Source organism: Oncorhynchus nerka, linkage group LG3 (assembly GCF_034236695.1).
Source record: "Oncorhynchus nerka isolate Pitt River linkage group LG3, Oner_Uvic_2.0, whole genome shotgun sequence".
Classification (NCBI taxonomy): Eukaryota; Metazoa; Chordata; class Actinopteri; order Salmoniformes; family Salmonidae; genus Oncorhynchus; species Oncorhynchus nerka.
Genome location: NC_088398.1, coordinates 63,257,896 through 63,273,687, shown reverse-complemented (window position 1 = coordinate 63,273,687; position 15,792 = coordinate 63,257,896). Strand labels below are relative to the sequence as shown.

The following is a 15,792-nucleotide window of genomic DNA, read 5'->3' as shown; positions in this document are numbered from 1 at the left end:
TATAGCAGACAATATTTGATGAATGGGTCGTTAAAGTAACATTAGTCAGTGTTTGTGTGTGTCTCCAACATGAAACATTGCAAATATTTCAGAGGAGTAATTCTTGGCTGCGCTCATGGACAGAAATGTGCAATGGCGAGTCTTTGACTACATGCTTTACAATCAAGGCCAAGGTCACTTGTAGGTCCCATCCACTCTGTGTACTGCAGAATTGTGGTTTGATGGTGACCTGTTCAAAGGCTATTCTCCTGAGCGTGTATAACTAAGTAATTACTGATATGGACATTGTGTATTTGGGGTCATTGTGAAGTCATGTTTGGTCTATTCAGTGGAGTCTGTAGAAATCCAACATCAAAGATCGTAAGATGTAATGGACTCAGGCACATGGTGATCATTGACAATCCTGATTGCATCCACATAACAGAGCGTCCATTGGGTCTGAAGACCTTTACTCAGTGGTCATCAACAGCTACATAGAGAACCGAGTGGGCAGCACTCTAATGGACGTGCTTAACGTCCTTAGCCTTCTTCATCCTCCAGTATGGCAAAAATCAGTTCAACTGAAAGCCATAAACAGAACACACTTTCTGTGGTCAGAAACTAAAAGAGCGTGTCTGTCTCTTAATCCATGTTAGTGTAACACTGTAGATCCTGCTGCCTGACCTCTCGCTAACCCACTCCACTGTGGAGAGCAGAGCGAAAGATGGCCAGGTGTGTGTGTCGCTGTGTCCACCACACCATTGTAGCCAACTAATCCCTCGATCACAGAGGGAGGTCTGTGGATGATGGATTTACCCCCTCTCATCATCCCATCCCTCCCTTCCTCTCTCCATCTTCGACTCCATCCAAAGCTATAATTTGGCTTTGATTAATAAATGGATAAAAAAAGATACATGATAAAGGAGGGATGTGGTGAAGGATGGATCGAGGGTTATGGAGAGGGCAGGTAGAAGGACAGGATGAGAGGACAGGTTTTAAATCAGAGTGAGACCACGTCACAGCTTCCTGGAAGAGACAGCTCTCTTCTGTGGAAGACAGAGGTAGAAAAAGTGATTCTGTGTGAAACACCTGCTGTTTATCCCGCCACTGCTTATATATCGCCTTCTCTCTCCATTTATCCCGTTCTTACAGGATTGTGGGGCCCCAGCAAAGAAGATTTCCATAACACAGTTTGATAGAACTTATTTTTCAGCACATTTTTCAGCATGGGCTTGAATAACTGTTAGTCATATATTGAAGTATAGTATGTACATGTATAGTATGTACATACATGTTCTCAAACTGAATTACTAGACCCAACAATCCTACACTGAACACAAATCTTGACAAAGTATTTTTAATGTTCCTTGTTGTGATTAATGAGAAGTTATTGTGCTGACAGGTTAGGGTGAGACATGGGGGGCATCACTGACCCTTGGCTTTATATCAGAAGGAACTGGCTCAACAACAGTTCAATCAAAGTGCACAAAAACAATGTATGGGTGTATTTCCCAAAGCGCACCCCCCCCCCTCACAGAAAAACATGCAACAAGGACAGCAGAAATCACAATGGTACGACTGTTTATTTTCACATCTTTACCTGAAAATTAAAAACTCTACATCTTGGCAAAGAATGTATTGAGACGCAGCTCAAATCTCAGATGACTACATCCTTTCTCTATGGACCACTAAAACAAGACTAACTTCAGCTGATACTCAACCATGAACTACTGTATAGCCTATACAATGTGTGGCTCTCAATACAGTCTTTTATTCACTAACATGTCTCAGGAAAACGTGTGCGTTCAATGACAGAAGAGCAAAGCTCGTATACATTGAAATAATAGCACAATATAAACAGAGTAGATAACAAAGGAGAAATCAAGTTAACATACATATGAAGAATCTGACTGCATGGCTAACAAAGTTTATTTGGTATTCAGAAAAAAAGCAGTAGGTTTGAATGTAATATAATTATGTTTACGGTATCATTGTGTTTCATGTGAGGCACATTCTAGTTTCCATAAACTTGATAAATAATTTCAACTGTGTGCGTAAATAAGAAACAGAGTAGATGAAAAGGGATAGTGTGGACACTAGGTTCTGGGACACCTAAAAACAACTTCACAATTAAGCAGCTTGTGATTGTGAACACATAACCTTCCACCTACCATTTGGTGAAGTTGTGCAAAAATAAAACATTTGAAACATGAGTGATGTCTCTCCTCGTTCTCACACACACAGGCAGGATTTTAAGACAGGCCACCAGTGTGTCCTGGGATAGGTTGGCGAGTTCACACAGGCTCCGTCACAGAGAGACCCATTCGTCTGTCCGTCAATCTGTCTGTCATCTGATTGTATCGCACTGCTAATAGAAAACACAATCCTAGGTTCATTAGTATCCAGAGAGTGTCAACGTCCATCATACTGTCCTTGTGAGGTCCCAGGCAGAGCAAAATCAACTCAAAAGTCCACCTAGGCCCACTGAGGCCCTGGGTGGCTTATAATCTGGTAAAGGAGCTAAACCACAGAGTTCCTGCTGGTCAGAACCAGGAAGTGGAGCCAGTTATGTGACTGTAGATAAAGTGAGTCTAAAATAGTCCTTGGCCTTTGATCTCAGTCAGTTCTGATTGGTCCATTCATAGGCTGGAGGAGTGGGCGGGGCGGTAAGCCCCATTCACCTAAAATACACAGGGACAACACATACAGATCAGGGTATTGTCATTATGAGGTTAGACGTTTTTCTATCAGGTTACACACAGCACTGTGTGTGTGCAGTAGTCGGCCGAAAGCATTTTGACTGCAAAATCCAAAGATGTTACCAAAAAAGGCAATGAAAGCATAAGGAAAGATATTAAAGAGCCATAGTATAATTCTCTCAACCATTTGTAGGCCTGGTTTGCCTCTGATTTAGTTAGATAACTCCAGTGACAAATGGAGTTTTGAGTAGAACACAAACCTGAAAAAATATACAACTGGCACATTCCAACTAAATGTCTCTGGATAGGAATGACTACGGAGTAAACAACCCTTCCAGTGGCGGTTGGTGCTGTTCAACATTAGGGAGGATTCGTTTTTTTATGAGCATGGCCTTATTTCTATTACAGCATATTGGATAACTGTCATTCATATTCCATTCACCCATCTCAAAGTAACGTCGATAGGTTTAGGCTACTGCATGATACTTGAATTTGCCCTATACCCATCATGAGGTTGCTACAACCTAGTCTACAAATGAAAGTTTATAACGTAGGTGCACAGATCAAGACAAATTGGAGTAATCAAGGTGACAAACATTCAATTTATTTTTTATTTATTTTACCTTTATTTAACTAGGCAAGTCAGTTAAGAACAAATTCTTATTTTCAATGACGGCCTAGGAACAGTGGGTTTACTGCCTGTTCAGGGGCAGAACGACAGATTTGTACCTTGTCAGCTAGGGAGTTTGAACTTGCAACCTTCCGGTTACTAGTCCAACGCTCTAACCACTAGGCTACCCTACCGCCTTGCACACTCTTGCCTGCATCTATATGATCTGGTGTGTAATCATTAGTCCAAACAAAACAATAGTTTTTTGGGACAAATTCAGGTAGGTCCCCTCGTTTCATTTGCTTCCATTTAAGAAACATTTTCCAACAGACTGAATAAACCCCTGATCACCCACTGTTCACTTTCATAGCAGCCACATACAGCATTCATCACTCTGCTCATTGTAGAATTCCTTCTCGCATCTATGCACTCACCTCCTCTCAGCGCTTGTGGACTTCAGTAAACAACAGAACAGCTGTCTGTAACCAGGCACAAAAACCTCTCCAAGCAAAACCTTCATACCATAAACGTTAATCGCTACACAGCCAACATCGTTGTCACCATATTATCATTATTATATTATCAAGTCAACAAACTGGAATTAACACATTAGTAAATCCACTATCCAATCCATGTGTACAATCACACAGTACAGTGTACTGTACAGCAAGCAGTTACACAGTCGGGCCCCGGTGGCAAAAAAATAAATAAAACTGAAAGCGAACCTTGACTTGGAAGAGTTGCGGTGTTGGATAGCCTTAGCCAGCTAGCTACCATAAAAAAAACATTCCTCTCTGAGTCAGGTTGTTGAGTAGGCTAAATTAGCTGCATTAGCTAAGTATGTGAAATGTAAACTAAGAAGACAAAAATATACAACAATATATTGCTAGCTCTCCCTCTGTTGCTTCGCCTGAATTGTTAAACTGTTCAACTATTGTCTTTCTCCCTCAGTCAACTACTCACCACACTTTATGCACTGCAGTGCTAGCTAGCTGTACATTTTGATTTCAGTACTAGATTCATTCTCTGATCTTTTGATTGGATGGGCATGACGTTAGTTTATACTGCAAGAGCTCTGATATGTTGGAAGGAAAATAGCAATCCTCCGGCTACACCATGGTGCTACCTTAGAGGGTGCTGTTTAGGCTACTGTAAACCTTTTCAAAACTGTGTGTTTTAATCAGTTATTTGGTGATGTGAATATACACCGAGTATAACCCCCCCCACCCCCCCTTTTTATAAATTGGCTGGCTGGTTTGATGAGACAATGCAGTCAGATGGGAAAGAGTAAATAGCCATTTTAATATCAAAGATTTAACCGGTGGCAACTTGTGGAATAGACACTGGCTGGAATGCGGTTTTAACCAAATCAGCATTCAGGATTAGATCCACCCATTGTATAATTCCCTATAACGCACAATATATTTGCGTGGTAGAATCCAATTGCTATAGTTCATTCTTACATGTTCTACGTTGTAGCTGCTTTTGAAAGCAAAAGTCTAATTGAAAATATTTTTGGCATTGTTGAATTCCATTTTCATAATGGCAAGCTAGGACTGATGGTTTGGTTAGCTAAACTAGTTGGTCTGTTTGTTTACCACTACCGTAGCCATCTAGTAAACTTGCTAGATACTCCAGTGGATGCTGAACACGTTTCTAGTGGCAAATGTGTTCATTATAGCCATGGTATAGAAGGGATAATCAACTCTGGGCTTTATGCATTCTCTGGAAAATAATGCAACTCTAGCGTGTCTTGGAACACACCTTCCACGTCATTCATTTTTTTCCATAGAACGCATATCCCCCTGGTTGACTATCCCTTACATAGCTTTCACCTGGATTCACTTAGTCAGTCTATGTTATGGAAAGACCGGGTGTTCTTTATGTTTTGTATAAATCAGTAGAGTTTTACCTAAAAATGATCACTTTAATGTTTCACTATTTTTAGGTCCTCCCCTTCCTCTAAGGAGCCTGCACTGATATAAAGTCATTTAATGGCAGTGTTTTTCTGGTACATTTATTGTAACGGTAGACATCTCACTGTTCCTGTTTTTCTCCCTTAGAAAGTGGTAAACAGGCTGGTCCACAATAATAATACTCTGTCCACAGCCTTGTGGCTAAATCCAAATGGGACCAACACTTGGATCACTTGAAGGGATAATGCCAGCTGCTCTGCAGTTGAACGCAGATACTGATGCACTCATAGGCCAGGTTAGTGAGGGGACAAAATTTCAGGTAGTCAAGGTCAGGGTGTTGAGACGGGTAGTTACCATAGTTAGCATTAAGAGCCAGAAGAAGTGCGACATCAACTCAACTAATACAGTCAGATAGATCCATAATGGAGCCTCCACTTCAAAACACATTCCCTACTAAATACACTGCTCAAAAAATAAAGGGAACACTAAAATAACACATCCTAGATCTGAATGAATGAAATATTCTTATTAAATACTTTTTTCTTCACATAGTTGAATGTGCTGACAACAAAATCACACAAAAATTATCAATGGAAATCAAATGTATCAACCCATGGAGGTCTGGATTTGGAGTCACACAAAATTAAAGTAGAAAACCACACTACAGGCTGATCCAACTTTGATGTAATGTCCTTAAAACAAGTCAAAATGAGGCTCAGTAGTGCATTTGGCCTCCACGTGCCTGTATGACCTCCCTACAACACCTGGGCATGCTCTGGGCATGGTCTCCTGAGGGATCTCCTCCCAGACCTGGACTAAAGCATCCGCCAACTCCTGGACAGTCTGTGGTGCAACGTGGCGTTGGTGGATGGAGCGAGACATGATGTCCCAGATGTGCTCAATTGGATTCAGGTCTGGGGAACGGGCGGGCCAGTCCATAGCATCAATGCCTTCCTCTTGCAGGAACTGCTGACACACTCCAGCCACATGAGGTCTAGCATTGTCTTGCATTAGGAGGAACCCAGGGCCAACCGCACCAGCATATGGTCTCACAAGGGGTTTTAGGACCCCACACCACGACTGACCCACAAACATCAGCCAGGAAGCATAGGAACTGAGAAGTGGTCTGTGGTCACCACCTGCAGAACCACTCCTTTATTGGGGGCGTCTTGCTAATTGCCTAGAATTTCCACCTGTTGTCTATTCCATTTGCACAACAGCATGTGACATTTATTGTAAATCAGTGTTGCTTCCTAAGTGGACAGTTTGATTTCACAGAAGTGTGATTGACTTGGAGTTACATTGTGTTGTTTAACTGTTCCCTTTATTTTTTGAGCAGTGTATAAGCCAACACAGACCCAGGCAAAACAAGGACAATCTAACCCAACCGACCCAGGCAAAACAAGGACAATCGAACCCAACCGACCCAGGCAAAACAAGGACAATCGAACCCAACCGACCCAGGCAAAACAAGGACAAGAGAAAGATCAGCATAATCAAGCACTCTAGCTTACAAATTAAACAACCAAAAAAATACAAAAAAATGGAATGATTGCATCGTTTCCCCTCTCTCTGGCTTATGTCAACACAAGATCAAATAAGAGCCATTGTGTTACTCTCATTCCTTTTCAGTTCTGCTTTCCATCTGATTAAGGTTGATAACTCTGGATGACAAATTGAGTAGAACACACAGACCTGTGTAAATATACTAACAGGAATGTTAAGTGTTTACATCCATCTTATATGGATACAGGTCAAAGTGGGTGTTGTAAATAAAACATCTGGAAAACAATGGGTACAACAATATCCACGTAGCGAGAAAGACAAAATAAACAAGCTACTTAGTGTCGTTGTAAGGGCTTCATTTTAAACACAGTACAATATACTATCGAAGGGCATGCAGTTTACAGGCTATTGTAAAAACAGCCCAGATGATAGCATACATATTACCCAGGTCAAGGATATAACCATAGAACACAGTGGAATGCCCCTAAGTAACATAAACTACTACAACATCACAGTCCTGACAATGTGCTGTTTAGGGGAACCCACTTTATGCATTAAAACTTTGGCATTAGATAAGGTATGAGAGAGGTCCTCCTCATAGAGTCATGACCTTTAGGTCATAGTGCTGTACTTCATTGTCTCACTGTTGGTTGCTCTACCGCTCACTCCTGCAGTAGAATTAACCAACCCTAGTGTTCCCCATGGTCATTCCCAAAGAGCCGTGTTTCCCACCTCATGTTTTTTCAGGGACTATTTTTAGTGAGCAGGCCCAAAGTAACTTCCTATCGCTTATCAACCACCCTCACTGCTTTTTTAAGAAACAAAAACCTACATTTAGAAACCATTTAATGAAATTTTTGTGATTCTATGACCAGTAACCTTGGAATAACCCAGGATAAATGATTAAATTAACATTCAACTAAATAACAATTCCCGTTTAATTTCCAGTGATGGATCACACCCATTACAACAAATTGACCAAACTGCCATCACCATTAAGTTCTTTACAGGTCTTGGGTTTACTCAAAAATATTTGCAGAACGGTTTGCTGTTTCTTTTTGCAGACAATTGGGTCTTTTGAACCTGACAAAAATAGTCTGAAGAAGATAAGTTACATTTTAAATCGTAACACACAAGTGCAGCACTTAGGATCTGATACAACGTGGGAATATGCAGTGCATTCGGAAGGTATTCAGACCCATTCACTTTTTAAACATTTTGTTACCTTACAGTCTTGGTGGTTCCAAACTTTTTCCATTTAAGAATGATGGCAGCCACTGTGTTCTTGGGGACCTTCAAAGCTGCAGAAATGTTTTGGTACCCTTCCCCGGATCTGTGCCAATGGACAATTCCTTCGACCACATGGCTTGGTTTTTGCTCTGACATGCACTATCAACTGTGAGACCTTATATAGACAGGTGTGTGCCTTTCCAAATCATGTCCAATCAATTAAACTTACCACAGGTGGACTCCAATCAAATTGTAGAAACAAGTTGAGTCTCATAACGGAGTGTCTGAATACTTATATAAATAAGTCGAGTTTAAACATTTTTTTTTATACATTTGCAAAGATTTCTAAAAACCTATTTTCGCTTTGTCATTATGGGGTATTGTGTGTAGATTGATGAGGCCCAAAATGTTATTAATTCATTTTAGAATAAGGCTGTAACGTAACAAAATGTGGAAAAAGTGAAGGGGTCTGAATACTTTCCCGAATGCATCGTACCCACAATTCTGAATGCTTCCACGTGTATGTGTGTGTGTGTGTGTGTGTGTGTGGAGCCCTGCAGATGTAAGTCAATAAGGCTAGTAAAGTAGACAGAGACAGAGTGGTGTTTGTAGGCCCTCACCCGTGCGTCGTACTCCAGGATGAAGGGGGGGATGTCTATCTGTTCAGGCAGAATACAGGTGAAGAGCTGCTGGAGGGTCTCTACATGATGGACTTTCTCTTTCATCCCTGACACAGTGAATCTTGTGAAGAACCAGGTGGACACCTGACACACAGAGAAATTAACATGACAAGATTCAGGAAACACTGGTAATACTGGAAATAGCAACAACAATGTGTGTGTGTGTGGTCTTTGTTAGTCCTGTGTCCGGATTGGGAAACCTGCCCTAATGGCTCAATTGTAATACTGGTTTGTTTACCAAGCATGGATGCGTTTTGGCTGAAACATTCCTGTGGTAGTTTATTGAAACTAATTTACATCTCCCTAAAATCCACTTATTAGGTTTGATTGAATATCGCCAATAAACTTCCACTCCTCTCTTTGGTAGCTCTGCTTCCCAGTCCAAACCATTTAAGCCCATTTACCACAAAACCTAGCACCATCATTCATACACACAACTCCTCTAAGATCATGGATCTTTAAAATGCACCAGTTATAATATTGCTACACTGTGAGCCTTGTCTCACCTAAAGGGCTTTGGGCACCTGTGTGTGTGGAGTCCTGCAGTTCTAGGTCAGAATAGGTTGTGAAGTAGACAGAGCTTTAAAAACACAATGGTGTCAAAGCAGCCAAAGAGATTGTTGCATTGTATATGCACTGAATACATATACTGTATGTACAAGGTATTTGGTACAGTATATACTGGGGTTGGGGTCAATTTCATTTAAATTCCAGTCAATTCAGAAAGTAAACCAAATTATTTAAAGTGATTGAAGAGAATTGGAATTTCAGTGTCTTTCCTGAATTGAAATTGACCCCAACCCTAGTATATGTACATATCCCAACAATGCCTTGTAGACACTGTAGTATACAGTGCATTCAGAAAGTATTCAAACCCCTTGACTTTTTCCACATTTTGCTACATTACAGCCTTATTCCAAAATGGATTTAAAAAATAAATACATCTACACACAATAACCCATAATGACAAAAGTGAAAACTGGTTTAGAAATCTTAGCAAATATATTAAAAATGAAAAACATAGATAGCTTATTTACATAAGTATTCAGACCCTTTGCTATGAGACTCGAAACTGAGCTCAGGTGCGTCCTGTTTCCATTGATCATCTTTGAGATGTTTCCACAAGTTGACTGGAATCTACCTGTAACTTCAATTGGACATGATTTGAAAAGGCACCCACCTGTCTATATAAAAGGTTCCACAGTTGACAGTGCATGTCAGAGCAAAAACTAAGCCATGAGGTCGAAGGAATTGTCTGTAGAGCTCCTAGACAGGATCGTGTCGAGGCACAGATTTGGGGAAGAGTACCAAAACATTTCTGCAGCATTGAAGGTCCCCAAGAACACCGTGGCTTCCCTCATTCTTAAATGGAAGAAGTTTGGAACCACCAAGACTCTTCCAAGAGCTGGCCGCCCGGCCAAACTGAAAAATTGGAGGAGAAGGGCCTTGGTCAGGGAGGTGACCACGAACCCGATGGTCACTCTGACAGAGTTCCAGAGTTCCTCTGTGAAGATGGGAGAACCTTCCAGAAGGACAACCATCTCTGCAGCATTCCACCAATCAGGCCTTTATGGTAGAGTGGCCAGACGGAAGCCACTCCTCAGTAAGGCACATGACAGCCCACTTGGACTTTGCCAAAAGGCACCTAAAGGACTCTCAGACAATGAGAAGCAAGATTCTCTGGTCTGATGAAACATAGATTGAACTCTTTGGCCTCAATGCCAAGCGTCACATCTGGAAGAAACCTGGGACCATCCCTACGATGAAGCACAGAGGTGGCAGCATCATGCTGTGGGGATGTTTTCAGCAGCAGGGATTGGGAGACTAGTCAGGGTCGAGGGATAGATGAAAAAAGCAAAGTACAGAGAGATCCTTGATGAAAACCTGCTCCAGAGTGCTTAGGACCTCAGACTGGGGCAAAGGTTCACCTCCCAACAGGACAACAACCCTAAGCACACAGCCAAGACAACGCAGAAGTTACTTCGGGACAAGTCTCTGAATGTCCTTGAGTGGCCCAGCCAAAGCCCGGACTTGAACCAGATCGAACATCTCTGGAGACCTGAAAATAACTGTGCAGTGACTCACCCCATCTAACCTGGCAGAGCTTGAGAGGATCAGCAGAGAAGAATGGGAGAAACTCCCCAAATACAGGTGTGCCAAGCTTGTAGCGTCACACCCAAAAAGACTTGAGGCTGTAATCACTGCCAACGGTGCTTCAACAAATGACTGAATATAGGGTCTGAATACTTAAGCAAATGTGATATTTCAGTTAGACTTGTTATACATTAGCAAAAATGTCTAAAAACCTATTTTGCTTTGTCATTATGGGGCATTGTGTGTAGATTGATGAGGGAAAAAATTATTTAATATATTTTAGAATAACAAAATGTGGAAAAAGTCAAGGGGTCTGAATACTTTCCGAATGCACTGTAAATAATTTTACAGCAATGCCTTTTACACACAGTAGTATAAATACATACAACAGAGTTTGGGGAAGCAGAAAAAGAGAGGTACTGTACTTTACCTTGGAGCGAAACGAGGGGTGTACAAAGTAGAAAGCCCTCAAGTTCTTCTTAAACCTAGAATATAAAACAAAGCAAAAAACATCAACTACATCAAATCTAATTTTATTTTTCACATACACATGGTTAGCAGATGTTAATGCGAGTGTAGCAAAATGCTTGTGCGTCTAGTTCCGACAGTGAAATAATATCTAAGTAAAGGGATGGAGTAAGAATATGAACATATAAATATATGGATGAGCGACGACCGATGGGCATAGGCAAGATGCAATAGAATACAGTATATACATATGAGATTAATAATGTTTACATAACTTGCATTACTCAAGTGGCATTATTAAAGTGACTCGTGATCCATTCAATAATGGCCAATGATTTCAAGTCTGGACAGGGGGGTGCTCCCTCTGCTGTTTCCTGAAGTACACAATCATCTCCTTTGTTTTGTTGAGATTGAGGAGTGAGAGGTTGTTTTCCTGACACCACACTCCGAGTGCCCTCACCTCCTCCCCATAGGCCGTCTCTTCGTCGTTGTTGGTAATCAAGCCCACTACTGTTGTGTCACCTACAAACTTGATGATTGAGTTGGAGGTGTGCATAACCATGCAGTCATGGGTGAACAGGGAGTACAGGAGGGGGCTGAACATGCACCCTTGTGGGGCTCCAGTGTTGAGGATCAGCGAAGTGGAGGTGATGTTTCCGACCTTCACCACCTGGGGGCCACCAGTCAGAAAATTCAGGACCCAATTGCACAGGGTGGGGTTGAGACCCAGGGCCTCAAGCTTAATGAGCTTGGAGGGTACTATGGTGTTGAATGCTGACCTGTAGTCGATGAACATCGGGTGGCAGGTAAGGTGGAGGTGATATGATCCTTGATTAGTCTCTCAAAGCACTTCATGGTGACAGAACTGAGTGCTATGGGGCGATAGTCATTTAGTTCAGTTAGCTATGCCTTCTTGGGTACAGGAACAATGGTGGCCATCTTGAAGCATGTGGGGACAGCAGACTGGGATAGGGAGAGATTGAATTTGTCCGTAAACACACCAGCCAGCTGGTCTGCGCAGCCTTGCGAGGGTTAACACGTCTTACTTACGTCGGCCACGGAGAAGGAGAGGGGTGGCCCGCAGTCCTTGCTAGCAGGTCGCATTGGTGGCACTGTATTATCCTCAAAGCGGGCAAAGAAGGTGTTTAGTTTGACTGGAAGCAAGACGTCGGTGTCCGTAACATGGCTGGGTTTCTTTTTGTAGTCCTTCACCGCTATGCCATCGCTCCAAGATGGCATAGCAGACGTCTTTTGTCCTCGTCTTGTCGTGTCCCGTATATATATATATATATATTTACAACTTTCTTCGCATACCTTTTTATATATATTTTTTTATTTTCCATAAACTCATCTTCAAAACACTATCCTGCAACCCGCCTCACCAATTTATATTTTTTTAAAAAGAAAGTATTATTTACCGTCCATAGAAGCTAACCAGAAGCTAATCCAGAAGCTAGCCTGAAGCTAATCAAAAGCTAATTACCTTCTTTACTGGCTAATCGTTAGTATTCAGCTAACCACGGTTTGTGGTCATCAGCTATCCTTTAGCTCGAAAATCTATCGCCAGTTTTGTACGGCGCGGCTCGTAACATACCTGACCTATTTTTCTCTCCATGTCCCCGGATTTCAACCGCTAACTCTGGACATTTATACCTGGATCTCACAGCTAGCTAGCTGCTATCCGTGTGACTATCGGCTTTCGTCGATTCCGGAGCAAACATCAATTATTCCGGAGCTAGCCAGCTGAAGAGTTCCATCAGTCACTCCTGGGCTACAATCACCTATCCGGACCCGTTTTACTGCCAACGCGGAGCCCCACCGGGCCTTCACAACTGAACTACCAACATGAATCTACCCGAGGGAGTTATCCGGCTGGCTCCTCCGTCGCGGCGTTACCTGAACGCCCATCTGCGGTCCGCTAACCGTTAGCAGCCGATAAGACAGCTATCTGAATAGACCTATCGGTCAATTTTTTTTTCTTGGGCCTCTATAACTATATCGATTGTTTGTTTTTTTGCAAATTGGATTCATCCCCTCTACCACACGGAACCCCACTAATCCTACCGACGGAAACGCACGAGGTGGCTAATAACAGACCTCCATCCTATGCTAGCTTGCTACCGATGGCCCGGCTAGCTGTCTAAATCGCCGTGACCCCAACCAACCTAACTACTCACTGGACCCTTTTGATCACTCGACTAAGCATGCCTCTCCTGAATGTCAATATGCCTTGTCCATTGCTGTTCTGGTTAGTGTTTATTGACTTATTTCACTGTAGAGCCTCTAGTCCTGCTCACTATACCTTATCCAACCGATTAGTTCCACCACCCACACATGCGATGACATCTCCTGGTTTCAATGATGTTTCTAGAGACAATATCTCTCTCATCATCACTCAATACCTAGGTTTACCTCCACTGTATTCACATCCTACCATACCTTTGTCTGTACATTATACCGTGAAGCTATTTTATCGCCCCCAGAAACCTCCTTTTACTCTCTGTTCCAGACGTTCTAGACGACCCATTCTTATTGCTTTTAGCCGTACCCTTATCCTACTCCTCCTCTGTTCCTCTGGCGATGTAGAGGTGAATCCAGGCCCTGAGTGCCTAGCTCCACTCCTATTCCCCAGGCGCTCTCTTTTGATGACTTCTGTAACCGTAATAGCCTTGGTTTCATGCATGTTAACATTAGAAGCCTCCTCCCTAAGTTTGTTCTATTCACTGCTTTAGCACACTCTGCCAACCCGGATGTTCTAGCTGTGTCTGAATCCTGGCTTAGGAAGACCACCAAAAATTCTGAAATTTTCATCCCAAACTACAACATTTTCAGACAAGATAGAACTTGTGAATATAGACTTGTTTATACTGTATTATTGACTGTGTTTGTTTTACTCCATGTGTAACTCTGTGTCGTTGTATATGTCGAACTGCTTTGCTTTATCTTGGCCATTGTAAATGAGAACTTGTTCTCAACTTGCCTACCTGGTTAAATAAAGGTTAAATAAAAATAAAAAGATTGTCTGTAGACCCTGCCACCTACATCTCGTGTCTGAGCCCTTGAAATGCGACTCCACTTTGTCCTTATACCGACATTTTGCTTGTTCGATTGCCTTGTGGAGGGAATAACTACACTTTATATTCAGCCATATTCCCAGTCATCTTTCCATGGTTAAATGCAGTGGTTTGTGCTTTCAGTTTTGCGCGAATGCCGCCATCTATCCACTGTTTCTGGTTAAGGTAGGTTTTAATAGTCACAGTGGGTACAACATATCCAAAGCGCTTCCTTATAAACTCACTCACCGAATCAGCGTATAAATTGATGTTATTCTCTGAGGCTGCCCGGAACTACAGGATTAATTCACTGACACATCACTATTGGCTAGCATGTTACATAGTTGTCATTATTATTCTAACGTACTTATATTTGTGCTTATTGAGAAAAAAAAACAGCAACATAAAAAATGTAAATATGTCCGGAAAGAAAAGAGTGCAATTTTACAAAAGACACAAACGTCGATGAAACTGCTCCAAATGTAGCAGTTCTCCCAGACCAAGGCACATGGTACTGTCCAAAAACTAGCTTCAAAGACTGGAATCTCTGTTGTCACAAAATAAGTTATGTGGTATGTCCAGAGGCTGACAGTCTATATCTCCCTCTAGATTTCTCAGAATGACTGGGTGAAACTGCCCACTGCTGAGGAGATACTGTGGGTGTGAGTGGTGCTGCCTTATCTACGGCTAGAGTGTTGAGGGTGAGAAGCCATCTAGTATTCATTGGCAGTATGTGGTTTTCAGCTCCAGTCCAGTGTGATGGTGTGAGTAGACAAAGAAAAATTGTTTCATGGTTGACTCAAATAGGAGGCACACAAGGTCAGGGTTGTATAGTGTTGACATTGGTACTGCTCAGTGTATGGTGCTTTTCTTAGTCTTGACACAGAGGAAGGGACATTTCTTTTAAGTCACACAGAACCTGATGCCGTTTTCTTCAATTGCACATAAAGTTCACTCATGGCTGATTGTTGTCTGCAACAGGCTGTTTGTTCAGTGAAGGTTGTAGCGCTGGCAGGAAATGCTAATGCTTTCGTAATGTAGCGTCTCAGATTTTGGACGCCTCACTGCCAACGCTTTCTGGGAACCTTCTCCGAGCTCCTTGGCAGTGTGAACAATAAACTTGGATGCTATACAAAAAGGTGATAAACCAGCACTGGTCAGTGAAATGAAACTCCGGTCTTACTGGAGGATGAGCCAAATGTACTCTCTAAAGAACAAACTACAACTGACAGCTCATAGAGCCCATAACAATTTCATGGTAAAACCTCATTCATGGAAAGGACTTGCTGAAGACCAGTTCAGATTTGATTGGCACACCGTATCTGGTAACAAACAGTCTCTATAGCCTTCGGTTAATCTAGCTCTCTCTCGCCTCACTAAATCAATAAAACGCATGGTGTACGGGTCTTACTTGGCATCTACAATCTCATAGAGCTTCTTAAGGAATTCAGAGTCCAGATGGTTGTGTTCTCCGGTCAGAGTGTGGAAGTAAACCATTGCATACTCCTTCACTGTGATGTGGTCCATGACATGGATGAAGTACAGCAGGGCCTGCAG

At 42.2% G+C, this 15,792-nt stretch overlaps 1 protein-coding gene across 2 annotated transcripts in view; it reads right to left on the bottom strand.

Annotated features, from left to right (window-relative positions):
- Positions 1-1,543: 1,543 nt before the first annotated feature.
- LOC115112277 (ganglioside-induced differentiation-associated protein 2) overlaps positions 1,544-15,792 on the bottom strand; it is a 35,037-nt gene continuing 20,788 nt past the window's right edge. Inside the window, exons 11-14 of one of the 2 annotated variants that reach the window (XM_029639229.1) lie at positions 15,647-15,786; positions 11,145-11,199; positions 8,561-8,704; positions 1,544-2,660 (exon numbers count right to left, since the gene is read on the bottom strand). In XM_029639229.1, the coding sequence (XP_029495089.1) occupies positions 2,619-2,660; positions 8,561-8,704; positions 11,145-11,199; positions 15,647-15,786 (381 nt within the window). In that variant the 3' untranslated portion in view covers positions 1,544-2,618. The remainder of the gene's footprint in view (positions 2,661-8,560; positions 8,705-11,144; positions 11,200-15,646; positions 15,787-15,792) is intronic. The other variant, XM_029639236.1, reaches the window with a different exon arrangement.